Source organism: Polyodon spathula, chromosome 4 (genome assembly GCF_017654505.1).
Source record: "Polyodon spathula isolate WHYD16114869_AA chromosome 4, ASM1765450v1, whole genome shotgun sequence".
NCBI lineage: Eukaryota > Metazoa > Chordata > Actinopteri > Acipenseriformes > Polyodontidae > Polyodon > Polyodon spathula.
In genome coordinates this window covers 35,068,835-35,096,737 of record NC_054537.1, presented here as the reverse complement: position 1 = coordinate 35,096,737, position 27,903 = coordinate 35,068,835, and the positions used below count along the sequence as shown (strand labels likewise).

The following is a 27,903-nucleotide window of genomic DNA, read 5'->3' as shown; positions in this document are numbered from 1 at the left end:
GACATTTACAAGACATTGTAGTTTTAAAGAACAATAATACTATTGCCAGCATAGCCATTTACTGATTAACAGGACTACAATTTCCAAGATACTTGGGGACTGCATCACGGCTGCTCAGTTGGTTTACTCCGTACGTAAACAGCACAGCAGGAAGTTGCATATTGATATTCTCTGAAACAGGTTAGTTGTGTAAATTGTTTGTTATGCTTTGCATATAAGTTGATACAGTTTGCATGGCTTTTACGTTTTGTTTAATTGCTCAAGCAACGTTAATGCTTGAAATGGAAGAGGGCAATTTAAAATTATTATCGCTCTCGTGACAGTCAAGAGAGGACTAGCAGGCAAATCCAGCTCTAGGCTTATTTGGGCCTCTGAATGTTCAGCTCGCTCGTAAACGTTATATACATGTAAATGCAAAAACTAGTAAAATTTGTTGTACGTTTAACTGGGTTCTAATTTGTCAGGAATATTAAGAAAGTGACATTGCTAGTTAGACGCTGTCTGCCTCTGTTCGTCTTGGGATAAGGTTTTAAACCCCATTACTGTATCTGTCAGTGTCATTCTGACTGAAATGTTTTGCGAAGTTTGGTATTTATTACAAGCACTGAGAGATCTAGCATCGAATAACTTGTACATTCGGCTGTCCTCTTTCAGGGAATAACAGTACTCTATGAACGTTCATGGTCTATCCTATATTTGTTTTCTTGTAAAAGTTGTATTTTTCTGTCCATATAGTCGTAGTAGTCGTTGTTGTTGTTAGGGTTTATTGTACTAAGTCAGGCAGTGTGTTTTGTCTAAAATGAAGATTGGCCAATTGGCTTACTTGTTACTTGAGTGAGTCTTGGTTGTCAATATTGTACATCCCTTTATAGTACAATAAAAGAGAGAACAGCCTATACCACAACAAGCATTTGGAGTGCAGAGTGAGTCAGTGATCAGGAGATCAGCGGTTGGAATCGTGGTAGTGCTGAGTTGCAGATCTTGGCTGGGAGCCCTACATTGGCCTTTGCAGGTACACAGGTTGGGGTGGAAAATCAAGCGGTTTCTCAGGGTGCGCCACTTCCTCCAGGATTCAGCGGCTACCAAATACTGTCAATTTAACGTTCTTAGGATGTTGCAAATGGTAGTTTGTGAATAGTTACATACCAAACTAAATTACTAATAAATACAATCTTAAATGAATACATAAATAAAGCAAATTATTTATCATTGTGGCATCCCCTAAATGTGAACTATAATATGTTTTGCCTTCTACAAAGGCTTTTTGGAGTTTCATCACAACCATTGTTATTACATCATTATTGCATCACGCATTGTATGTTAACTACAATTTAATGTGCATCAGAGTGAAAATCCCCTTTCAGACTTACCTTGGTATAGCATCAGAATCATCTTTTACACTCAGAATGATACATCCTTTATCAGTCTCTGTCAAGTTTTCAATGATCTGTATATTATTACATATGTATGAATAGTTGCAGACAAAAGTATTGACACCCTGTGTATGAAACAAGGTTATTCACTAATTTATTAAGTGTAATAAATTTTGTTTGTTGAATATCTCAGTGGTAGCAGGTGTGGTTGAGGCTGATTCCCTGCTTTTACAGTCATATTCAATCTATGTTGTTTTCAGTACCAGTCATTGCTGATGGGAAAAGCGTCTTCCGATAATCTGAAATATTGAACTTCTCCTTTTGTTTTAAGCACATTAATTGCTGGCAAGGGCAGCAGTTAGTTTGCTGTATATAAAACTGTGTGATTAATTTAATCTCCATTATTATGTAAAACAGTGTGTGTTTTTATGTGAAATACAGTATTACAGAATATTTATACAGTATTTAGATCATAAAGTCAACTTTATAACACAAAATAAATAGGAATATAGTGCAGAAGTATAACTGGTATATTATCAGAGAGAGGGTGTTACTTGCAGAGAAACCGAGGCTCTACTAATCTAAGCCTAGTACAGATTTTTTATAAGCACTTTTACAAACATCTCTTCAAACAGGTACAACCAATTTCAGAAATAATAACAATAATAGTAGTAATACAAATGATAAAAGACCAGTTGAAAACATTTTCTTAATGTATGCAAAGCTACATGGATAAATATCTCGGGTCATACTGGCCTGAGGCATTGTGTTTGTTTACAAAGTAATTTCTAAAACAACTAAACTTCAAAGAGTTTATTTTCTGTTTATAAATAGGTTCCAGAAAGATCCTTAGCAGACAGGAGTAACCTACAAAACTAGACAATTCACTTAAATGACTTAAGAGAACTACAAGTGCTTAATAATTTAAATTAAATTAGGCCTTAATATAAACTTCAGCACACATTTGAGTTAATGGACAGTAAGAGTTTCAAATGTTGTTTGTGTGTTAATAAAAAGGTTTTTAAAACATTCTTTTCATGTCTTTTCCTTGAAAAACTATATAAAATAGGTAGTAAAAGGTAGTAAATCAATGATTTAAAAAAAAAAAAAAATCAAGGTATTTATATCACGATTTTTAAATTGATTCGGTTTAAATCAACCAACCCTGTTACAATCCTATAATGTTTTTACAACATTTAGCTAAAACTTGCACTGCTGTGCGTTTGATAATGGGTGTGGGGCAGAGAGCCTGAAATGGTGGTGTTTATGCAGTAGCACACAGCAGGATGTTCAAAATAATGTGGGTCAGTATTTGTAAGACTAGGGGTGTTATCTGGCACAAGACTAAGATGAGTTATGTTAAACAGTCTAGGAATGCAGACCACATTCGAACACCCTGGACTGGAGAATGACACTGCACCCCCCATCACCAATCCTCTCAAAGCAAATCAATTGTTGAGCCAGTCAATCAGAGGAGTTCTAAGTGTTACAAATTGTGCCAGTATGGTGACATACTTATACAGGTTGGAACACATTAGCAGATGATATTGCTCCTTCTTCCCTTCCAAATTATACAATTTCCTCCTATTCGTTTCAGTGGGCTATGTGATGTCATAGCTGTGGCATTATCTCAGGACATCGCCACAGTTCTCTTTTAATCCTCTTTTTAGTTGTTAATTTCCAATGACCTGATAGCCATTATATAGTCTCAATATGGCACTCTGGGATGTTGTGGAATATTGCCACATCGGCGAGGAGGCGTGGTGATATCCCACTGCCACACATGCCCTGTTGTGCTGTATTGGTTAAATGTTTAATCATGATGAGGTACCACAAAATATGCATTTTAATGTCTTAAATAGTCATCAATACAGTATGATTATTAAAACTTACAAGTAATGCATGTTGCATTTTCTAATTATAATTTGTCATATTTCAGCCCAGCTACCAGTTTGAGATACTGTGTGTTAACCAAAGAAGCAGATCTAGAATTTTGTTCAAGCTACAAATCCATGTAAATAAAGTATTTGGCTTAGTCATGCAGCGAGTCAGAGCCATCTGCTGGCTGAGGATGGCACTGTAGCAGTAAACGGAGAGCAGACCAAAAGGGTCTATCCAGATAACCTAAACAGTGGAGGACACCTGGAGGCCTCGTGTGTACTAACTAGGTTGTGACAGTTTGCAGTATAGTGTACAGATATGTAAGGGAACAGTTTTACTTTATGATTACAACAAAGCTGTATTTAGGTATGTCACTGTTTTAAAATCAATTGAATAGCCCCCAGAGAGTGATTGAGACTGTGTGCTCTTCCTGGTCCAGATGTGTCTACTGTCTGCCCAGGTTTATCTTCATCTCTTCCCTTGTCAGCATCCCTCTTCATCAACAGCTAGACAATGAGCTCCTTTGGAAACTTTGTTTGCGCAGCAGCCACTGAATGAGGGTTTGCACTTTTAGGGATGCACTTTTGGTCAATTTTTATGAACATTTAAACACTTTGCAATGTCAGCTTTTAAACCATATCTTTCACTACTTTCACTTTTGGAAAAGGTAATTACCAGCGATAAAATAGCACAATATTTTGGAATTTTAAAGGGCACTGTGACTGATATTAAAAAGTGTGCCTCGGAGATTTCAAAGTTTGCGGTCATTGATAGCAGCGGTGGGATTTTTGAGATCTGTTGCTCGAGACGAGTACTTGAGCATTACAATTTCCAAACACTCAAATCAAACGCCACTCTCCTCTACATACTGTACTAGTGTACATAAACCTCTCAAACATTGTCCTATTTTAACACACAGTCAAGTAATATATTAAATGATTAATATGTTTGCCGCCTTGTGCAGTTAATTGTATATGGTCAAGTAATACTAAAGTATTCAAATGCAAATATCCACACAACTTTACATTAAATCGTAAAAAGAGAAGCCTGACCTACCTGTTTGAAGTGTCTCAGAGGTCCTTTACTTTAGTGCAGCAGTTCCAACATACAAATAAAAACTACTAAACATAAACGACCGTTCGGTCCAAAAGCTTACAGAATAATTTCAAGTGAAAAAAGCCTTCCACCTATGGGAAGATTGGGGAATGGGGTCCACGAGTCTGTGCTAATTGCAACTTTTTCTTCCTTTTGAAAGTTTTGAATGAACAGCTGCAGCACGATTTTCTTTTAAGTTTTTCCAGCCTCGCTGTTATTGTTTTATGGGTCGGCACAGTATTGGGATAATCTTACATCGATTAAAAACTGCAGCATTCACGATTCACATGCATAGGAGATAACATGATCACGCCCTGTTCGGACAGATCTATAGCAAATGTTGTTATGGATGTTTGCTTTTTATTGCCATCAGTAGCTCCATCCACAATAATTCTGAATGTTTTCATTTCAAATTCTGAAACGCTGAACTTGTGCTTTTATGGTACGGCAATTTTGTTTGGCATAATTATTTACATGCCATGGTTTTCTCGTCCGGTCCCTCAAAATACTTCCAAAGTGGCTTCCTTTGTTCAGAGATGCCATTTTAAATATAGAACAAATGCTTTTCATTAACGTTAATACCCCGTCGTGGAATTGATACCATACCACGCCTACTACAGGCATGAACACACACAGTGCACCAATGAAGCGCCAGATTGAGAGAGAAATGTCAATCGTTCTGTTGCACTAATTAGAAAAGATACCAGGAGGCAATTGCCAAACCCCATCCTTTTTATAATGCCCGTCCTTAATGTGGCAGTAGAGCAGTCTGACTACTGATGATAAATTACTACAATTAATGCATTAAAAAAATATGCGTTTGGTGACATTTGTCACGTGACCAGTTATATGTCTAGCATATTATTAAACGTTTTACCACTTCTTTAGAGTTTAAACGTTTAAACTTCCCATCCCTACCAACTTTGCCCACACACTGTACTAGTAAATGTGTTATACTTGCTTACAAGACTCGGGCATGTGAGTAATCTTTATTAAATTGAAATACTGTGTGATAACATTACTGTGTGTACACAGTCAAGTGGCATACCATTCTTTAAAATGGCTGTTCTTTTTTGCTGACCTGTTTGCCTAAACTGTAGGGAAACTATCAAAGCAGATTTGCCTTATTTTTCCGTTAGTAGCTAGCAAGTTAGTTTAAAATGACCACGGAAAGATAGTTTTCTAATTTCCTTTGCTATACTAAAAACCTGTATTAACCATGCCAGCTTTGGCATACTGTAGAGAGCATCTCTGTTTCATGTGTTTCTTTAAAACAACACAAATATTTTGTAGATGAATAAGTGTACTGAAAACATTTCCACATATGGTATAAATGATCCCTTGAACTAGCTTGTTTTGTAACAAAAAAAATAAAATAACCCGCATTAGCAAGCTTTCACTGTTTAAGAATGTTCTGAGTTGTACAGGAAAATAGTTTTGGTGAGGCTGTAAGGGGTAGAACTTTTTTCATTGCAATAAGGGTGCGATAGTTTGTGTACAGTGAATTATTATTATTTTTTATTTTATTTTTTTAATTTTGTTTAATTGGGTCATTCATGATTCTTTTTCTGTAGACTTCACTTTCAATTCAGATTTGTCATTTTAAGTTTCTTCACACAATTTTTCTGTGTCTTAAACATACCCTTAATGGAGCGTACTGTCGGTGTTACTACAGATTTTCAACCCTACTGTTCATCCACAACTATTAACCACTCAATAGCGTTGAATTTATACAGTTCCGTGAAAAAGTATTTGCCCCCTGTCTAATTTTTTGCATTTTTGCATATTTTTGAAACTAAATGTTACCAGATCTTCAACCAAAATTTAATATTAGATAAAAGGGACCCTGAGTGAACAAATAACACACAATTGTGATACTTATTTAAAATGTTTATTAAAGTTATGCAACACCCACATCCCCCAGATGAAAAAGTAATCGCCCCGTTAGACTCAATAACTGGTTACGCTACCTTTAGCAGCAGTAACTGCAACAAACGCTTCCTGTAGTTATTGATCAGTCTCTCATGGCGCCGTGGAGGAATTCTGGCCCACTCCTTCATGCAAAACTGCTTCAACTCAGTGACATTTGTGGATTTTCGAGCATAAACTGCTTGTTTCAGGTCCTGCCACAACATCTCAATGGGGTTTAGGTCTGGACTTTGACTAGGCCATTCCAAAACATTGCATTTTTTGTTCTTTAACCATTCTGATGTAGACTTGCTTGTGTGTTTCGGATCATTGTCTTGCTGCATGACCCAGATGCTCTTCAGCTTCAGCTCACGGACGGATGGCCTGACATTCTCCTGTAGAATTCTCTGATACACAGCAGAATTCATGGCTCCTTCAGTGATGGCAAGTCTTCCAGGTCCTAATGCAGCAAAGCATCCCCAAATCATGACACTACCATCACCATGCTTGACTGTTGGTATGAGGTTCTTACTGTGGAATGCATTGTTTGGTTTTCGCTAGACATAACGTGGCCCATGTTGGCCAAAAAGTTCCACTTTTGACTCATCTGTCCATAGGACATTGTTCCAGAACTCTTGAGGATTATCCAGGTGCTTTTTGACAAATTTGAGACAAGCATTCATGTTCTTCTTTGTGAGCAGTGGTTTCCGCCTTGCTACTCTGCCATGAATCCCGTTTTTGCCTAGTGTCTTTCTGATGGTGGAGTCATGAACACTGACCATAGCCGAGGCGAGAGAGGCCTGCAGATCCCTGATGTTGTTCTAGGGTTCTTTGTGACTTCCTGGATGATTTTACGCCTTGCTCTTGGAGAAATTTTGGCAGGACGGCCACTCCTGGGAAGATTCACTACTGTCCCAAACTTTCTCCATTTGGACAATATGGCTCTGACTGGTTTAGTGGAGCCCAGAGCCTTAGAAATGGCTTTTTAACCCTTTCCAGACTGATAGGCATCAACAACTTTTTCCAGAGGTCTTCAAGAATTTCTTTTGATCGTGGCATGATGTGCCTCTAGAACCTGTGTGCTGACAACTTCACTCTGATGATAAGGGCCAAAGTTAATCAGATTTATATTGGGCAGGGCTGGTCCATATCAGGCCTGATTGTTAACCAAAGTATTCAAACAGCTGACCCTAACTAACCCTTTAATTGGGTTGCGTTAACTAGGGGGGGGCAATAACTTTTTCACACCTGAAGATTGAATTTTTGATTACCTTGCACACCAGACAAATGAAAGAAGCACCAGACTTTGGTGTCATTTATTCTCTCAGACTCCCTCTATATACTACTACAACCCACAAAAAGATCTGACCAAATTCAATGTGAAAAATGTGCAAAAATGCAGAAAATCAGATGGGGCAAATACTTTTTCATGGCTCTAAATACTCAGAGAAACAGAATAAATGTAATGACAAAGTGATTTGACTAGAAAACTTTTTCAGTGTTTTCAGATGTTCAGCAAGTGGATTACAGTGGTAAGGCACACCATTCCAGTTAAGTTAAGCATTTCAAATTTACTAACAAAATGTGTTTGGAGGCAGTTCCATTCCAGGCAAGTTGAGCTACCTGCAGAAGCTGCTATCTGCCAATCCAGTCTGTTTACAGTTTTGAAAGGAAATTCTCTCGGGCCAGCTCAATTCTGGGTGTGTATTTAATTACATTTATGAAGAAGGGGAAGGAATTTGAGGAGAGGGATGTACTTTTCCTGAGGGCATATTTAGCGAAATATTTTTGTGGTACTGTATGTACTTTAGGAGGCTGTGTTGAATGTGATGTAAAATTATAATTTTTTCAATAGTGTGTGATATTACCCTTGGCTGTGTTAACTGCTCTTTTTTCAAACATATCAAGTAGGTTGTCTGCTACAGCAAAGGAAAACACTTTAGCAATATTGTGACCCCATACCTATAAAGAGGGTTCCGTGGAAAACTTCACCTGCACCACGACAAATCTGCAGTACCTCGAGCCACGGCAAAGTATACCGCAGTTAAATCATGCGGTGCAGCTTGAAGTCTAAAACCAGCACTTACTTATTTCCAGAAGGGTGTGCCAAAGAGCTTTTAGGAATGTAATGGGCTGTATTGGCCTTTTGCATGTGATGTCACAGATCAGGTGACCGCATCTGTTGGCCATTTTGGATGAGAAGAAGCCTTAGACGGCATATTCACACAGTGCTTGTTTGTATAAGTTTTGAAGATGGTTATTTCGTGTTGTGCTGTTGGATGCACCAAAAGCCAGGTCTTTCTTTTTATCATTGCCCAAAGGTTCCTCAGATGAAAAAAAGTGGATTTCTGCGTAAATAGGAAAGGCTGGGAGCCAACAACTTACAGCCGTTTATGTATCTAACACTTTGTGGCGGGTAATATATATATATATATATATATATATATATTATATATATATATATATATATATATAATATATATAGTTTATTATTTATTATGTTGTCATTCCAATTCAGCATTATATTTGTCATAGTCATGATCAAAATATGTTTTTGTTACTGGAAAATCTGGTAATTTGAATGTTTTGTTTACATGTTAAGGGTTCAGAATAGGCAACTGCCAACTAGCTGCATGTTAATTTGGAATGTGAAAGAAAGATTTTACAAATTTATACTCCAGAGGTGAATTTGTGTTTCGTGTTTGAGTTAAAATAATTTCTAGCATTAATTTTATTTGTACAAGTACTATACACTTTGCAATCAAGCGATCTGTGGTAAATACGTCAAAAAGTGAGTATGTAAGTTGTTTAACTCTTTAACCCTTATAAAAAGAAGTATACAGAAAGTATACTTGGGTCACAGTAGTATGGTTTAGTATGCTATTAGAACATAAGAAAATAAGAAATACGAGAGGAGGCCATTCGGCCCATCTTGCTCGTTTGGTTGTTAGTAGCTTATTGATCCCAGAATCTCATCAAGCAGCTTCTTGAAGGATCCCAGGGTGTCAGCTTCAACAACATTACTGGGGAGTTGATTCCAGACCCTCACAATTCTCTGTGTAAAAAATTGCCTCCTATTTTCTGTTCTGAATGCCCCTTTGTCTAATCTCCATTTGTGACCCCTGGTCCTTGTTTCTTTTCTCAGGTTGAAAAAGTCCCTTGGGTCGACATTGTCAATACCTTTTAGAATTTTGAATGCTTGAATTAGGTCGCCGCGTTGTCTTCTTTGTTCAAGACTGACTAGATTCAGTTCTTTTAGCCTGTCTGCATATGACATGCCTTTTAAACCCAGAATAATTCTGGTCGCTCTTTTTTGCACACAATGTCTTTTTTGTAACGAGGTGACCAGAACTAAACACAGTATTCATGATGAGGTCTTACTAATGCATTGTACAGTTTTAACATTACTTCCCTTGATTTAAATTCAACACTTTTCACAATGTATCCGAGCACCTTGTTGGCCTTTTTTATAGCTTCCCCACATTGTCTAGAGGAAGACATTTCTGAGTCAACAAAAACTCCTGGGTCTTTTTCATAGATTCCTTCTTTAATTTCAGTATCTCCCATATAATATTTATAATGCACATTTTTATTTCCTGCGTGCAGTACCTTACACTTTTCTCTATTAAATGTCATTTGCCATGTGTCTGCCCAGTTCTGAATCTTGTCTAGATCATTCTGAATGACCTTTGCCGCTGCAACAGTGTTTGCCACTCCTCCTATTTTTGTGTTGTGTGCGAATTTAACAAGTTTGCTATCTATACCAGCATCTAAATAATTAATGTAGATTAGGAATAGCAGAGGACCTAATACTGATCCCTGTGGTACTCCACTGGTTACCTCACTCCATTCTGAGGTTTCTCCTCTAATCAATACTTTCTGCTACCCCTCCACCTCTTCTGTCCTGCCTGTCTTTCCTATACAGTGTATACCCACAAATATAATATTCGTCCCCATCACTCTCAGACAACCAAGTTTCTGTAACACCTATCACGTCATAGTTACTTGTTAATGCAGTAGCTTCAAGTTCTAAAATGATGTTGCTGATACTTCTAGCATTTAGATAAATACATTTAATGGTTGTCTTACCTGAGTTGTTGTCCTTGTTTTGATGTGGTCTCCCTTCTGCTTTTTTTGTTGATTTCTCCCTACTTCCTTTCTAGTTTAAATGCTTCTGAACCTGCTCGAGGATCTTTTCCCGGCAGTATCCCAGAAAATACCACAGTTTTGGCCTTGTCTTTTAATTTCCTTCCTAGTGCTCTGAATTTGTTTTGTAGGGCTTTTGGTCTCGTCTCTTCCAATGTTGTTTGTACCGATGTGGACTACTACTACTGGGTCGTCATCTGTTCGTTTTAGGAGCCTGTCCACGTTCTCAGTGATGTACAATATGTTGTACTATTTTGACCAAAGTATACTTGCAGTATAAGGGAAAATAAATAAATAAATAAATAAATGCGCTCCTGCTCCTCATAAAACCTGGTCTGGGTTCCATATTAATGAATGTGTGAGCGGGAACCTGCATGCACCAATTGAGTTGCATCACTGGCTGGAGTTACTGTACTCTTACAAGCCTGACTCCATCACACAGACTTAAGATCGGGTCCCTTGTATAAAAGTTAGAAAATATAACAAAACAGTAAAATCAGTTTAAATTGTTTTCCTTTGTTCCTGAATATATTTGCATTGAGTTATACTGATTTCAAAACTTTTCTGTTATTTGTTTTTGGAACACTGAATAACAAACTTAATTCATTGAATACTTTTCTGAACTATCTCCACCTGTTTAAGAGCTTAAAATAATTGAAAAAGTCTTTAAAAAAGCCAATTATTAGTTTAATTAAGGGCTTTATTTGAAATTGAGAGCACAGCTGGGACAAAATCCAGCAGACACAGGGGTTCCCCACAACCAGAGCTGAGAACCACTGGCATAAACTGTGGCATGCACGTGTCAGATGAGTCGATCATGCATGTGCGTTGATCACACTTGGTTGTTTCACCAGTATTAATAAAGAAAAAAAGACAAGTTTATAGGCAACATGATTGCTTGTTTATTAACACTTTTGTAACAGTAGTCTCAGTAGGTCTATATATATTGCCATCCAAAATGGCCGACCACACATTGGGTCACGTGCTTAGGTGACGTGTTAGCAAAAGATCAATACCGTCTTTACTTAACACTACGATTCCTGGTGTGATTTGTTTAATACTCCCCTCCCTGTCTTGGGTACACTATTAACAAACGTAGGCTACTGTGTGTTGTTTTTTTTTTTTTTTTTTTATGAATTTGTTGATCGACAGCGAAACAGAAAGGAAAAAAAAATCTATATTAAAAAAAACCTTCATCGCTGCCCATATTAAATGCTCTTTTAATTGAAATGTTATTCAGGATTTGTTTTTGTTTTGGGATAGGAATGGGACAGGATCTATGTTTTAAATAGCGTTTAATAAGGGCAGGAGAAAGTTATTTAATGGTTTTTTTTTTTTCTTTAAAGAATACTACTTTTGTTTATTTTTTATTCAAACACACAGTTTACAAAGCACCACAGTATTGATGTGCTTCTTACTCCTCATTTTACTATTGCATTCACATTTATTTGAGAGTACAAAACTAGTAGAGTCATTTATTAGGTTGTCTTGGTGCCATTCTAAACTCAAATCTTTTGTATTATTTGTTCAATAATTAATATTTTGTTTTGACTTGCTGGACCTTGTCTGTTTTTTTAATTTTAAATTTTATCTTGTAGATCCACCAGCCAAGTTAGCCTTTTAAATTCGTCCCAATTGTGTCTTAATTGCAGTGCTGACAAAGGTGCCATGAAATGTTCCTGTGAGGACAACTGAGGAAGTCAGCACATCTGGTCACTTTTTTTTTTTTTTTTTTTTTAAAGTAACAAAAATGCTTACTCGCTGCCAAACATGAACTACTTCAGATGTGTAATGACTGCAGTGTAGGGTACCGACCTTAAGGTTAGGTTTTCGGTGTAAGGAGAGGATTATTCATAGTTTTATTAACAATAATACGATAACCAAGCAGAGTGCAGTGTCATGACAGGAGAATTTTTGTGTTATGCATATGAAAGAAAAGTTTTTTTTTTTTTAAATTTTAGTAAAATTGAAAATAAGCGTGTCAGATAGCAATTAACCCTTAGCGGTCCATTTATTCAGCACCTGTCAGACGCATCGGGTCCAATCTATTTTCACATGCGCTGTTTAAAAGTTTTTTTTTTTCACAGTAAAACAGGTTTAAAAAGCTCTGCATATCAACAGAACACTCAGTACTGAATCTCCAGCCCCACCCCTTGTTCGCTGTATTTATCACATACCTCTAAATAGCAGTGCATGAATTACATTTATATCAGTAATGCTTTTTTCATTATTACTGATAATAATGTAATGAAGAGATATTATTTTATTTAGAAGTATTTGTTTTGAGAAACTAAGAGTAGTGTCCATTATTGATTTTAAAGATCCTGAGAATGGGGGGTCCCTGAATGGCTCGCCTGGTAAAAGCACTGCCGTGCGGCATGCAGGGTAAGTCATACAACCAGAGATCGCAAGTTCGAATTTTAGTTGTGCAAGACAGACAGTCTTTGCTGGGCACTCCCGGGGTGGCACCACACTGGCTTTGGTTCTCCCTTAGACTGTTTCTCCTTGCTGCTGTGCAGTGACCCCTACAGGCCAAGTGAGCTTGGGGGGCAAGATTTGCTGGGCTGGTCTTTGTCCTCCAGAGGCCGGTAGCCTGTGGACATCCGCTCTTGAGTTCCTGGGTGTAAAAAGACGCCGATTTGGCTCGTGGGATTGGAGGATGCCCACTGAGCCTCGGGTCCCTGAGCTGTGTGGGGAATTGCTGTGGTGAAGGAGAAAAAGAATAGTAATTGTGCATTTCAATTATTATTTTTCACAAATGTAGTTGATGCATGATTTAAAATAGAGTGAAACGTTCTAGTTTGTGTTGCAGGTGAAATGGAGAGGTAACGCAGACTGAGGCACGGACACAGAGGAGAGCAGGGTGCCGGTGTCACCACCACTGTCACCATGACCGAGTGCTTCCTGCCCCCTGCCAGCAGCCCCAGTGAGCACCGCCGGGTGGAGCACCCCGGGGGAATGGCCCGCACCCCCAGCTCCGAGGAGATCAGCCCCATCAAGTTCCCAGGGCTGTACCGAACCGGCCAGCCCTCCCCATCCCACGATGGGCTGCACGAGCCTGCAGACGTGGCCTCTGACGAGGAGAAGGACCACAGCAAGAAGAAGGGCAAGTTCAAGAAGAAGGAGAAGAGGAGTAAGTAGCAGGCAGCAAGGAAAATAAATTATAATGGGGTCCAATTTGGAGGTCTGGTGTATGTGAAAGTCTGTGTGTAATGCAGTGTTGTCAGATGGGTGGTTCTGTATGCTTTCAATCTCTGAAAAAAAAGAGTCAAAATTAAAGCAATGGCAGATACACAGCAATAATGGAAATAAAACTAATTTTATAGAAAATATCCAAATGTAATATATGTACGAATCAAATTTGGATATTAACAACTACAGTGCAAGCCCCTATCCTTGGCTCAGCATGTCGTTACAATACCAGATGATCCATGTCTTGCCTCAGCCCAGGAATTAAAACATGCAAGATTTAAATTATATTTGTCCTCCGGTTCCACTAGGGGGTAGTCTTAAATTGAGGGGGGCTTCTGGATACTGGTGTCAAAAGGTTGCAGTTGTTATTCACCATATTGGAGTTAAATTCTTTCCACAACACTCCCAAGAAAATTATTTTCTTTTATCCCATGAACGTTATCCCATTAACTTCGTAATCATTCCCCAGGAACCACTAGCATTTTCCCAGAGAAGGAGGAACTGGAGTGTATCAAAAGCCATTCTAAAAAAACCTTTTGTTTTTGCCTCTACTTAATGGCTAATTACATTTAGCAACAATTGATAAAAAACTTGTTTAAACTGGATTATTTATCTATTTTCAATTATTGATATTGCTGTCATAATTTATTACCATAGTCTCTCCTTAATCTGATTTGGTGCATTGCCCTGAGAAGTGTTTGGTTTTTCTCTTGGTAGCTGTATGACATCAGTAAGAGTCCTTTGTGATGTCATAATTCTGATATGATATTGGTGCAACAAAAACAAAATACAGTTGTAATGTTATTTATTTTATACTTTTATAAAGTTCTGTGCTGGGTATAAAAGCAGTTAGCTAAAGTTCTGTTTAAAACATAGACATTCATCTCTGTATTGAAAGGCAGTTTAAAAAATAGAAGCAGGTTTCAGTGGGTATAATGGTTTAATCAAAGCCTGACCTGCTTTTATCTGTTGTGAGTGAGAGACAGATAATTCAGTGTGTTTTTCACTCCGTATGTTTTCCTAACAGCTGAGGGCTACGCAGCTTTCCAGGAAGACAGCTCGGGAGATGAAGCGGAAAGCCCCTCCAAGGTGAAGCGTTCCAAGGGGATCCATGTGTTCAAGAAGCCTAGCTTCTCCAAGAAGAAGGAGAAAGACTTCAAGGTGAAGGAGAAGCCTAAAGAGGAGAAGCACAAAGAGGAGAAGCACAAGGAAGAGAAGCACAAAGAGGAAAAACACAAGGAGAAGAAATCTAAAGACCTAACTCCCGCTGACGTGGTCAAGCAGTGGAAAGAGAAGAAGAAGAAGAAGAAGCCCGGTGCTGAACCGGAGGCAGTCCTTCAGGAAGCCCCCTGCCTGCGGCCAATCTTTGGAATCCCCCTGGCAGAGGCTGTTGATCGGACAATCATGTACGACGGGGTCCGTCTGCCTGCCATCTTCCGAGAGTGCATTGACTATATTGAGAACTGTGGCATGAAGTGCGAAGGCATCTATCGAGTATCAGGTATTCGTCCTTAGATTCTTAGATTTTCTCTACCCTCCCTTTTTTATTATTTGTTTTATTTATTAAAATTTGATGTCCCATCTGACTGAGCCTCTGGGGTACATCAAAGGGGCGTATAGGTTTGTATATATGTCACAGTCACATTGTTAGCTGTATTTTGAGATCAAACTTGGTATGGGCACTCCCTGGCACAAATTATTCAACATGTGATTGTGCGTGCTTAAATTTACTCATTACTTTTAAGTCATTTTTTTTTTTTTTTTTTTTTTTTTTTAACCTGGTCTGATGTATATTTGATTTTATTTCATTCTGTTACTTTATGATTTATGATCATTTAATTTGCCAGGTAATTAACTCTTGATTTGGCCCCCTTTCTTGTGCTGCAGGAATGAAGTCGAAGGTGGACGAGCTGAAAGCTGCCTATGACCGGGAGGAGTCCCCTTGTCTTGATGATTATGACCCCCACGCGGTGGCCAGCCTGCTGAAGCAGTACCTGCGAGAGTTGCCGGAGAATCTGCTGGGCCGGGACTTGACAGTCCACTTTGAGGAGGCCTGCAGTTGCCCTTCTGATGCTGAAAAGGTGCAGGAGTTCCAGCGGTGGCTTGCCGACATGCCTACCTGCAACCACCTGATGCTGGCATGGCTCTTGGTCCACATGGACCATGTCATTGCCAAGGAGGCCGACACCAAGATGAACATCCAAAACATCTCCATTGTCCTGAGCCCCACTATCCAGGTGAACAAGCCATTTAGCTACGGGAAGGATTATAATCATGCGCATCCCTTAGGGCTGTGTATAGCACCCCCATAGTAGAACAGTGCAAGACATTCCATTTTTCTATGGACTTATTTAGTCTTATTTAGTCACCTGATCTTATTAGCAATACACAATTGTTAATCAAGCCTATGGTAAAATCTGGAATGGATCAAACTGCTGTGCAATGGGTGTCTTCTACATCATACATCATTTGAAGAAAATCACGAATAGTTTGTGGGTTTACAGAGTAATTGCAAACACAACATGGGTAACAGTTTGTGACTACTTCAAAAGCTTAAGAGTATTAACTACACCCTGGTTTGAGAGGAGGGAACATTTACTGCAGAAAATATTGAGTCTCCTTGTGAAGAACCAGGGAAATATTTTCCTATTTGCACTCCTGTTCCTGAGCTTACAGTTCTGTGAATGTTGTGCAAGTCTGTACATGCTGTTCTCGTTGTCCTGCAGACCTGGCATCATGTGAATAATTCCTGAAAAATGAATCATGTTTTCTAATGCAAGCGGTGTAAACCTAATTTCAAAACCATTGACACATTTCCTGTTGCTCATAGATGTAAAATTGGAAATCTCTCTATACTGAATGGCAGGGTTTGAAAGTAGAACCAAGGGTGTCAAACTCCACGCAGGGTCTTACGGTTTACATTCCAGCTTAAACTCTCAATTAATATAATTTGTCTAATTATTTGTTCAAATGCACATATTTAATATTTACAGCTGACGATTTTAAAAATGCATCTGATTCAAGGTACACTACCTATAAAACATTTTGAGACCTGGAGTGAAGTGTTAAATTTGTCCAATTTATCAACTAGTTAGACCATTTAATTAAATAAGATGCATTGTATTGTATAGAGCAGGAGTTTGAAACTCCTGCTTTGACACCCCTGCCCTATGCAATACATTTGTCTAATTTATAATTGTTCCAGTCTAGTGTTTTTAATGTTCAGGTTTAACTTTATTTCTTTGTTATAACAATGTGTCTAGGTTTTAATGAAATTATTAGCGATTTTACAATATAAACAAATGTCCAGCATAGACAAAAGTTCAGCACATAATTATTTTGAAACTAGCAGCTCCCTGCATATTATGAAGATGCCACTGTGCTTTTTCTTTTACAGTTTAAACAGGTTTAGCAAAGCTTAAAATCTGTTAGAAATACTATTCCATAACATTTTGCCTATAAAATAACTCCTGTCTAGACATCACCAAGTATTATTGCATTATTCTTTTTTGGTGTTACAGGTGCACTCCACTTGTAAACAGAATGATGTTCTAACAGCATCCGTTATAACGCATTGAGGAGGCATATCCCTGCCAAACAACATGGGCTTAATGGGGAATTACTCTGATTAAAACTGACTCGCTTATAACATATCAGGGCTCGCAAAATTTTGGTAATGGTACTTGCCCCTCGGGAGTCCATTGTAGACATTTGGTTGTCCAAAAAAAATGTCTAGTTGCCCATAATTGACCTATGGACTGTGATTTCTATAAAGTACACTGTACTCAATATAGGTACAGTATTTCAGGGTTTACACACTTTCAGCATCAAAAAACATACTTTTTCCAGATTTCCATTTGTTTTTCCCAGACTTGTGTTTTAGTTAGTTTCTACTAGTTTTTTGATAGTTATTCACATAGGCGGGCAGCCACAGAGCATTATAACTTTTTTGATCCAGAGCAGAAGTTGCTCCTGGTTTTCTAAAAGTATTTGTCAGTATTTGGAGGTGCATATCTAGCAAGAGACAATGCAGGTACCCAAAAGAGAAGTAAGATGTCCAGTATTTGAGAACTACGTTGCATTATTTACAAAAAGAATATACAAAGTTGTATACTGCAAGTATACTGTGTCAGAATAGAATAGTATAATGGTACCAATGGCATACTAAAACTAGACAGTTCTGGCACAAGTATACTTGCAGTATATTACTTGTGTAAGGGATGATATTGGATTCTGATCCAAACTTCTTTATACCCTCTGTTAAATGTTGAACACTGTGGGAGGTGAAAAATAACAAAAATGAAATAACAAATGTGTACGCATTATAAATTGAAATATCCAAGTGTCGTATATTAAGCATATAAGTGAAATATTTAATACAGTACGCCCTCGCTATAACAACCCTGTTTGGGTCCAATGTTTTTTGTTCGATATAGTGAAAGGATAATCCAGAACGAACAATACAAGCTGCTGGAGTAAGTTAAGGACGTCACCTTGGATAAATGCATTAGCTAAATTATTTATAATATTAGTACTGTTTTATTCTTTGATTTTCTTTATTGTTACAGTATTTGTCACTACTAGCACTAATAATAATAATAATAATAATAATAATAATAATAATAATAATAATAATAATAATATAATAGCAATGAGTGTGAATAAATGTAGAATTACAAGAACAGTACCCAATTTGTGGCATGCTGTACCCAGTATTCTGGGTATATCCTATTCATTGTAGAACACAGTACAACCCCTTTTTTTTTGGACAACCAAATGTCTACAATGGACTGCCTGAAGGGCAGTACCATTACCAAAATTTTGCGAGCCCTGCAATTTTCCCTTTCCAAACAGGGTCTGACATCATCGAAAAGACGTCAAGCACAGGTCTCTAGTCATTTTTTCTCCAGAAAAAGCAAAGAAAACCTTTCAATGGCCAAGTGAGACCCATGGGAGCCGAATGAAGCCAAAAAATACAATTTAAAAAAAAGGGCGTATCTGATTGCCCCATGCACCACAGAGATAACACGGACATAAACAAAGGAGATAGCTGCTTCCACATCCAGCGCTCAAAGAATATCACAGACATTTGCAGAGCTTTTTGAGATGATATAGTGATAAAATAATTATTTGGATCACATTATTGAGGAGTTTGGTGATAAAACGAGTGATCAGGAGAGGATTTATCGGTATGCATGTCTATAAAGAGGTATGTGAAAAATACAGCGAACAAGGAGTGGGGCTGGAGATGCAGTACTGAGTGTACTTTTGCGAATCAGTGCCTTTCAAACTATTTTACTCGGGGTGGGGGGATTAAACCGCGCATGTAAAATAAACAGCACGTGCGAAAATAAATTGGACCTGATGCGCCTGTCAGGCGCTGAATAAATGGACCGCTAAGGGTCTATAAAGATTTGTTTATTTATTTATTTACACTTGACGATTCAGCATTTACCTAACAGATAAAGCTGAAAAACATCATCATTCAGCAATTAAATCTGAAAAAATGTGTTTTCACAAAATAAATATAATATATAAAATAAATAAATAAATAAATAAATAAATAAATAAAAATCTGAAGTGAACATGCAAATGAGCCCCCGTCCACTGCAGCGTTTGATTTGGCATTGTATGCTGCGGAGCTGCCCTTATACTCAGAGAGCCAATCTCTGCATGAAGAATGTGTTTGTTAATATTTATGTATTTAGCTAAAGCTGGACTTTTGTTTGGTTAGATGTAGGAAAAAATGCACATTTATGTTAAATCAGGGGGAAAAAAAACGGTTCAATTATTAGTGCTTTTTTTTTTTTTTTTATATTCTTGGTGCCCCATTTCGGCTCTATTCACAGCAGTTTCACTGACACTCGCCAGTCCTAGTGTGATTTAACTGTACATTTAAAACAGTAAGAAATTGGACTAATTCGCTGTTATGTATTTATTTAAAATTTTCTATCCAATAAAAAAAAAATGTGTAAAAATGAAGTTTTACAGAACTGCCCCCCCCCCCCCCCCCCCCCCCCACCCCCCCCCCCCCCCCCCCCCCCCCCACCCCCCTAGCCCCCCGCCCCCGGAGGTCGTGTTCCACACTTTATGCACCTCAAACCCCAGTGTACAAGAGCGTCCATTTTGAAAAGAGCTTTAAAACAGACTTTAAAGTTATAAGTGTAAAAAGTTGTCAGGATGTTAACAATGAAAAGAAAAATTACAGGGACATATAATGCTATATTTTTCGAAACCCCATTACTTACTCTTTAAATACCACCTGATAACATTAAATGATCTGCTTTGCATTAAATGCTGCTGTGTTTATTAAAGTTTCATAATTCTTTTCTGCTACTTCTGTCTGAAATGTCTTGGAACAGCAGCACTGACTTATGGCTCTTTTAATCCATTCCAGTCCAGGACCTTGTTAAATTGTTGAACCTATTTAATTGATCCCAGGTGTTCAATTATGTAATTAAAGACCAGGTCCTGGATTGGAATGAGCCGAAAGAGTCACACGAGAGAGTAAACAAAAAAAGAGTAATCACAAGTTGCACAGAGAGATTACTTGTCTTGTGTTTCTGCTAAGTGGGCTGTTCTATGTCTTCCCCTGCAGATCAGCAACCGGGTGCTATATGTGTTCTTTACCCACATCAAGGAGCTGTTTGGGGATGTGAAGCTGAAGCCGGCAGTGAAACCCCTTCGTTGGTCCAACATGGCCACCATGCCTGCCCTGCCAGAGACACAGGAGAGTGTCAAGGAGGAGATACGCAGGCAGGTAGGTCAAAGGCAAGAAAGGGCAGGGCTAACTCAACAGCATGCTGCTGTAGTGTAGTTTGATTTTGATGGTCCAAGTTTGTACAGTGAATAATTATTATATCGTCTCAGGCCACCTGGTTCTGAATAGAGGTCATTATCCCACCGGTAGATCCCCTTGAAGGGTAATGCAATTTTAAGCTTGATTTAAACAGTGGTTTAAACTTCAAGTTGCCTAAGCAATCCAGACCAAAATATAACCAAACAAATAACAAAATATAACCATTTAAAAATGTTTGAGAATAGCATTAATATCTTCTGCAGCAGTTGTTACTTGTAGATAGTTGACCTTGCGGTAAGCAGATAATGACAGCTGCGTTGGACGTTATTACTCAAATAATGCATTCCTAGAGGTCTTAAGTTCGAGGCAGGCTAGTTTATATCTGGAAGGCTTTATGACTTAGACTTAACCAGGCCAGACCTGGAGGATGACTTAAGTTACAAGAACTTGGAGTCAAAAGTTGTACATCGTTGCAGCCCTACCACTATTGTGCTGCTGTTACCTGGAATTAACCTCTCATAAGTTTTGGTTGCTGGCTCTTCATTCTATACTTGTCCTCTTGAAGGAGTTTCTTCTGAACTGCCTACATCGAGACCTGCAGGCAGGAATTAAAGACTTATCGAAGGAGGAGAGGCTGTGGGAGGTCCAGCGTATACTGACAGCACTAAAACGGAAGTTGAGAGAGGCTAAAAGACAGGCAAGTATCAACAGACAGCAAGCATGGAACCCGTCGTGTTCAAATCCCTTCCCTTTTGCCCCATACTGCTTTCTTTAGTCAAATGAATGTTGTTCAAAGTATGTGATTTTCAGAATAACAACAATCATCTTGGATTTAAGTAGCGCCTTTCACAGACAAAGATGCCCCAAATAGAATATTGGATATTAATTTTTAGGAATGGTTTATTCATTTATTTGTTACATGATACACACTACAGTAACTGTTTGCTGTCTCCATACAATGTTATGATTTTCTGTTTGTGTTTTGTTTTTTGTTTTTTTTATTTAATTTGTTTTATTCAAATTTTTCAATACATCAATCTTAAATTTAGGAATGTGAAACTAAGATTGCCCAAGAGATTGCAAGCCTTTCCAAGGAAGATGTTTCCAAGGAAGAAATGAATGAAAATGAAGAGGAGGTCCTCAATATCCTGTTGTCCCAAGTATATATATGCCTTACATACAGTTATTACAATGTGCTGCAATGTAGCCGTTTACCAGATTTAAGGTGTTATTGGAAACATCCTGGATAACAATTGCTTCCTGAGTTGAAATAAATACCTCTTTGGAACATCCTTCATTAAATATTCAGCTTGAAAGGAGTTCATTTTTATGATATGCTGGTGGTACCAAATCAAAGATATTGGCCTCCAGATTCTGGGATATATTAAACGTTTGGGTTACCTCAAGGTCATTCAGGGGCACGTACTTACTTTTAAACCTGGTGACTTCACTCAATGCCATTACCAGGACATTTCTCTTAAGTAACATAATAAAACATGGTGACTGCAAAGCTTAATTGATATTGTGTAATTACCTCAGATGCAACATCTTTCTTCCATTATGGGTCCTTAAGAGTTTATTAACCTAAATATGTGTTTATTTATCCAGGAGAATGAGATCCTCACAGAGCAAGAAGAGCTGGTGTCCATGGAGCAGTTCCTGAGGAGACAAATCGCTTCTGAGAATGAAGAAATTGAGCGTCTCCGAGCTGAAATCGCTGAAATTCAAAGGTGGGGTGTTGATCTATTTTGATGTATTTACAGTATACTTCTGTTGATTTTTTTTTAAATGAAGAAGTGAAGTTACCAACCTGTTACCAACTTTAAACCAACGCTAAACACACAAGATATTCATGTTTCATTTCCAGCACTTTTTTAGACTCTTTATTTTTTATTATAAAGCCGTCAGCAGCAGCATGGGCGCAGCGAGACAGAGGAGTACTCCTCAGACAGCGAGAGTGAGAGCGAGGACGAGGAGGAGCTGCAGCTCATTCTGGAGGACCTGCAGAAACAGAACCAGGAGCTGGAGGTGAGCATGTGTGTGCTCGGTTTCAGTGTCTGAGTGGGGAACCCTTCTGGAGATCAGTCAGTGAGAAGTTCAAGCCTTGTCCCCTCTCTCAGTGATTCTTAAATATTGTTCTTGTCCCCGAATGGTTCACCTGATAAAAGCACTGCCGCGCGGCATGCAGGGTGAGTCATACAACAAGAAATCGCAAGTTTGAATCCTACAAATGTTGTATAAGTCAATTTTCTAGGCATTTTTGCCAGGCTCTTAAAAGGGGGTAGTGACGAATACTCCAGTGTGATGTATGCGCTGGTGTGTGTACTGCACCAGTGACACAGTGGGATTACTACAGCTACGGTTATGACTCACACAAACTTAACTGTCAACAACCCGATTCTTTTTTCAGGATCTACGCATTCAGGTAATGTTGCTAGGTAGAAACACAAAACCACTTTTTTAATTAAAAGTTTTAATTGGTTACTCTCAATACCCTTAGTCATTTTTAATGTTAAATGCGAGCTTTCATACTCTGTACTGACCTCCTCTTGACCCAGATGCTTGTGAACGTGGCTATGCTGCTTTACTGTTAACACAATAGCTGTCAGTTTCTATGAATTTACTTATTCCCACCCTCCTCCTGAGCCATTGATTTGTCAACATTCAGACTGAACCCGCCCCAGGGATCCGTGGCAAACAGCTATTGGTTAGAAAGTTGAGTAAACTTATTAAGTCTGTCAGTGATTGTAACTGCAATGCTGTAATAATGCAGGTGACTTTGAGACTGGATAAAATGGGACAGTCAGACAAAAAACAAAATGGCCCGTGTGGAAGGGTGGTGGGTAATTCACTAACACAGGAGACAGACAGGTGGATTTGGCAACACCGCACAGGTGCCCAGTTTTATTTCGGGATGCCCTTTTTTCTTTTCGCCCGCAGATGGTGCTGTGGGTTCGTGGTCTGCTTACCAGTGATGGTAAACAGAGCCACGGGAATACCAAGCGATGGTACACAATACTGGCGCCCTTGCAGGTGCTTCGAAACAATAATTCAAAACAGAAGGCACAAAGAAACATGGAAAATAAAACAGTAACAAAACTACAAAGAAAAAAAGGTGCTGCACTTGACAGCTATATCCCAGTCGCCGCTACCCGCACGACCCGGATCACCATCCTACACTGCCGGCTAACTAGCCTGCTCTTTTACAATACGCCGGGGTCTGCCCAAGGGTTCCCCGCTCTCCACTGTCTCGCTGTGAAACTCTTTCTTTTTCTCCCGGCTGATTCCCGTTCCTGAATCAGAGCTTCCGCACTCTCGGCGCGTCTAAGTGGGCAGACCTGAGGAAACAGCGGAGCATTATTTTGTAGGGCCAACAATCTCCCAAGACTCGCCTCTCAGCCATTCAGAGAGGGGGAAAGTCCACACACCCACTTTCCCACCTCCCCATGTCACTGCCATGACTCACAGGCGGTTGTTGGATGACTGCTGCCCTCTTCCTGCAGCCCTGTGAACACGCCAGCAGAGTCAGCACAGATCTCCCCCTGCTACAGCCCGTTATTGAATTGCCAAAATGCATGGCAATCGCAATGCTGAAAAGTAGAAGAAATAAATAGATAATTAATATGAAATAAAAAATGGAAAAGTTATGATTGACTAAGTATTCAAGCCCTTTGCTGCGGCAAACCTAAATTAATCCAGGTGCACAAAATGACCTTAACGAGTGACACATTTAGTTGAATGGCCTCTGTCTTTGTGTAATGTTAGTGGTTCTCATGATTTCAGAATTAAAACACCTGTCTCTGTGAAGTTCCTTTGTCAGGTAGTGAATTTCAAGCAAAGACTCAACCATGAAAACCAAGGAGCTTTCAAAACAAGTCAGGGATAAAGTCATTGAAAAGATCAGGAGAAGGGTCCAAAAACATCTCGAAGTCTCTGAATATCCCTGTGAGCACAGTCTACTCAATCATCAAGAAATGGAAGGTGCATTGTACCACCCAGACACTGCCAAGATCAGGCCGTCCCTCCAAACTGAGCAGCTGGGCAAGGAGGAACTGGTGAGGGATGCCACTGTGAGGCCAACGACACTCTTTTGAAAAGAGCTACAGAGTTCAATGGCTGGAGAAAATGGCCATCAGTCAACAATATCCAGAACACTTCACAAAAGTAGCCTGTATGGCAGGGTGGGAAGAAGGAAGCCATTACTAAAAATAAGCCGTCTCAAAGCGTGCATGCAGTTTGCAACAAAGCACCTGACTGATCATGCAAAAATGGCAAAGGTGTTGTGGTCAGACTAGACCAAATTGGAACATCTGCACATCTCCGAGTCAACACCATCCCTACAGTCAAGCATGGTGGTGGCAGCATCATGCTATGGGGATGCTTCTCCTCAGTAGGGACTGGAAAGCTTGTTAGGATTAAAGGAAAAATGGTTGGAGCAAAGTACAGGCAAATACTAGAGGAAAACCTGTTTCAGTCTGCTAAAGACTTAAAACTGGGGTGAAAATTCACCTTTCAGCAGGACAATGATCGAAAACAAAAGGCCAGAGCTACACTGGAGTGGCTTAAGAATGAGAAAGTGAATGTCCTTGAGTGGCCCAGTCAAAGTCTTGACTTGAATCCTATGAGAATCTGTGGAAAGACTTGAAAACTGCTGTCCTTAAGCGATCCCCAGGCAACTCGAGCAAATCTGCCAAGAAGAATTGACAGAAATTGCACCAAGACGGTGTGCAAAGTTGGTAAAGACTTGCAGCTGTAATTGCTGCCAAAGGTGCTTCCACCAAATATTGAGCTGACGGGCCTGAATACTTATGCAATCAGCATATTTCAGTTTTTTTCTCTTCAGTTTTTGCTGACATTTACTGTAACTTATCTTACCCTTAGAAGTCTTCAGATTGAGCATTCAAGTTTTGAATAAAATATTAAGTTTAAAAAAATATGTATGCATCATTTTGTAATTTCACAAAATGGGACACCATAGGAAGGGTTTCAATTCTTTTGGAAGGCAGTGTATGTGTATGGTTATGATTCTGATTAACAAAACAAAATGAATATATTTGTACAGCTGGAAATGTATACAATTGTACTGCACCGTATGCAACACTAAGATGTTTTGTTTGCTGATGGTGCTGTGTTTATTATTTGTTTGCTTTTTTAATTGATGCAAGCAGCACTGTTTTAATACTTTTAAATCTGTATTTTTGTATGTTTGACATATGTTGACTAGATGGCAACATAAAGAAAATAATGAGTTGTTATGATCTGCAATAAATACAGCTGATGTTTAATTTTTAAACTATTATTATATACTGTTATTTTAAGTTGACTTGGTACGGCACCAGTGAATTGAAGACAAAAAACCCCCCAAAACATCCCAGTTTTTCACTCTGCAAATCTGGTAACCCTAATAACATGGACAGTGTGAGAAACTAAAGCTCTGATATAAATCTGTTCAGACACCGAAATCCAAGCCGATTAACGACAAAACTCACAAAAATAGTAAAATATCCAGTCTTTTCTCAATTGAATGCCTACAGTAGAACAGTGCAGTGTTTCGTAAATGAATAGGGACCTACTGCACTATTCTACTACTGCACGTCTTTCAACAGATGTATTATTCAGTTAGCGAAGTGCTTCCTCCATTCCTCCTCTTTCTTCCATAGCAATATGTAAGAATCTAAAACATGCTGCATTAAAAACCGTAGCAATACATCAATAGCTGCCATTTTTCAATATGCCTTGCAGGATATTGTAAACATCTGGTTCACGCACCGTATAAAAGAACCAAGTGCACTTGCAAACTGCATTGTGAACACAAACTCAGTCCTGAAAAAAAAAAAAATGGAATTTAGCTTGCATCCAAACAAACTCTGTCGCTTTGCTCGCAGATACGTGAGAACAGCAAGCAAATTGATACATTGTTTCAAACGAAACGAACCAGACTGAGTCTGTTTGAAACGGACCCAATGTGAATGCAGCCTAACTCGGATCCTCTGATTTTGCTGTATTTTTCGAATCTGTTTATGTAAAAACATAAAAACATCTTTCTAAATAAAAGGTATTGTGTGGAAACAAGTGCTGCACTCTTGGGCTTCAGTGAGAAAGCTTTTAAACTAGAGACCAAAAAGAAAGGGTGGTGGTGGGGATGCATTTTATTTATTGATTTATATATTTTTTCGCCTTGCAGATTAAAAACACCCACCTCAACCAGGCGATCCACGAGGAGCGAGAGGCGATCATTGAGCTGCGGGTGCAGTTGCGACTGTTGCAGACCGAGAAAGTGAAGCAGGAGCAGCAGCAAGGCCAGGAGAACGGGGGGGAGGAGCTAGGGAAGCGCACTGCCAGCTTCACCAGTGTCCAGCTACAGAAGGACCCCATTGGGACTGAGACCAAGGCTGGCAAGGAGCCTCTTAAACCATCTCCCAGCAAGGACCGCAGAGAAACTCCCATCTGACGAGCCAATTGGGAGAAACAGCAGAATGGCTTGGAGCAAGTGCACTGTAATGTCAGGTGCATGTGATCTTGTCCTGCGTACAAAAGTTAAGGGTGCATTCTTTTAGACTTTGTGGTTATGCCGTGGGACTCCACTCTGTACTGCAGACTACTGTTGTGATGATAAGTTAAGGTGATGTATGACTGTGAGATGCATGTAAACTTTGAACTGTATGTGATTCAATATATTTACTTAAGTGCTTATCATACAGCATTTCCCTTGTCTAGGTTAATATTAGAGGTGTGCAAATCAAATTGTTGTTTTAATTTGTCAAGTGTGCTGAGTGACAGGTCATAGGTCCATAATTCCTTCTTCTTTACACTGGATTTTTGCCTGATGTCTGTCACTGGTTTAATTAATGTAAAAAAAAAAAAGGTTTGATTAGAATGTGGCCAAGCCTTGTATTACGAAGATCTGTTCCCATAAATGTCTTTTCAGCTGGAACATAAATTTCCATATGATTATTTGTCTCTAGTTAAATTTTACACCAATTTTATGGAGAACTGAATAATTTTCAACTGGCAAAATCAATTCCACGCCATGTGAAATACTAATTGTATTTATTGTTTGGGGGACATTGTTTTTTCAGGCCTTGCCTTGCCTTACCCAATTCCCTATGTTGTGTTGCAAAGGAAGGGTCTGTTTTAGATTAGGTATTAATGTGGTGTTTGAGATTGAGTTCACATCATTTTTATCCCAAAAGCTATCCCATTTTATCAGAACTAAATATGTAACAATGAGCTCACCAGGTGTTTGTCTAACTCAAAACATTGCAAGAAAAATGTGAAATGCTTAGTTTTGATATTACTGTCAGTATTTATATAATTTCAAAAGCTTATTTAAAATGAGTCACTAACTCTTACCTCTACTTATGTTGAAATCTTTGGGCTTTTCACTATGGGGTGTTTTGTAGTTCTTAATGAACCTTGATGAATCATTCTGAAATAATAATAAACATCCATTTTACTGATGTTGTTTCTCTGTAAATCGAGAGTGTGGATGGAAAAGATGTTTTACAG

The 27,903-nt window shown here is 38.8% G+C and overlaps 1 protein-coding gene across 4 annotated transcripts; it reads left to right on the top strand.

Moving 5' to 3' along the window:
* Window positions 1–81: 81 nt before the first annotated feature.
* LOC121314469 (ralA-binding protein 1-like) lies at window positions 82–27,854 on the top strand. Of its 4 annotated transcripts, none has more exons than XM_041247775.1 (10): window positions 82–180; window positions 13,216–13,536; window positions 14,623–15,096; window positions 15,483–15,832; window positions 20,194–20,355; window positions 20,960–21,091; window positions 21,444–21,554; window positions 22,003–22,124; window positions 22,296–22,422; window positions 26,579–27,854. In XM_041247775.1, the coding sequence occupies exons 2-10, from the start codon at window positions 13,293–13,295 to the stop codon at window positions 26,843–26,845; spliced, it is 1,989 nt and encodes a 662-aa protein (XP_041103709.1). In that variant the 5' UTR covers window positions 82–180; window positions 13,216–13,292; the 3' UTR covers window positions 26,846–27,854. The 4 variants fall into 4 exon arrangements, with proteins under 4 accessions (XP_041103709.1, XP_041103710.1, XP_041103712.1 ...); XM_041247776.1 differs by having other exon boundaries at window positions 94–180; window positions 13,204–13,536; XM_041247778.1 differs by lacking the exon at window positions 82–180 and adding an exon at window positions 932–1,012.
* The last annotated feature ends 49 nt before the right edge of the window (window positions 27,855–27,903 follow it).

Excerpts from the sequence above, each read along its gene's own strand:
- LOC121314469 (XM_041247775.1), top strand. The coding sequence starts at position 13,293 with ATGACCGAGTGCTTCCTGCCCCCTGCCAGCAGCCCCAGTGAGCACCGC. Across the intron at positions 21,092-21,443 it reads TGAGAGAGGCTAAAAGACAG|GAATGTGAAACTAAGATTGC; the intron begins GCAAGTATCAAC and ends TCTTAAATTTAG. Across the intron at positions 22,125-22,295 it reads GAAATCGCTGAAATTCAAAG|CCGTCAGCAGCAGCATGGGC; the intron begins GTGGGGTGTTGA and ends TTTATTATAAAG.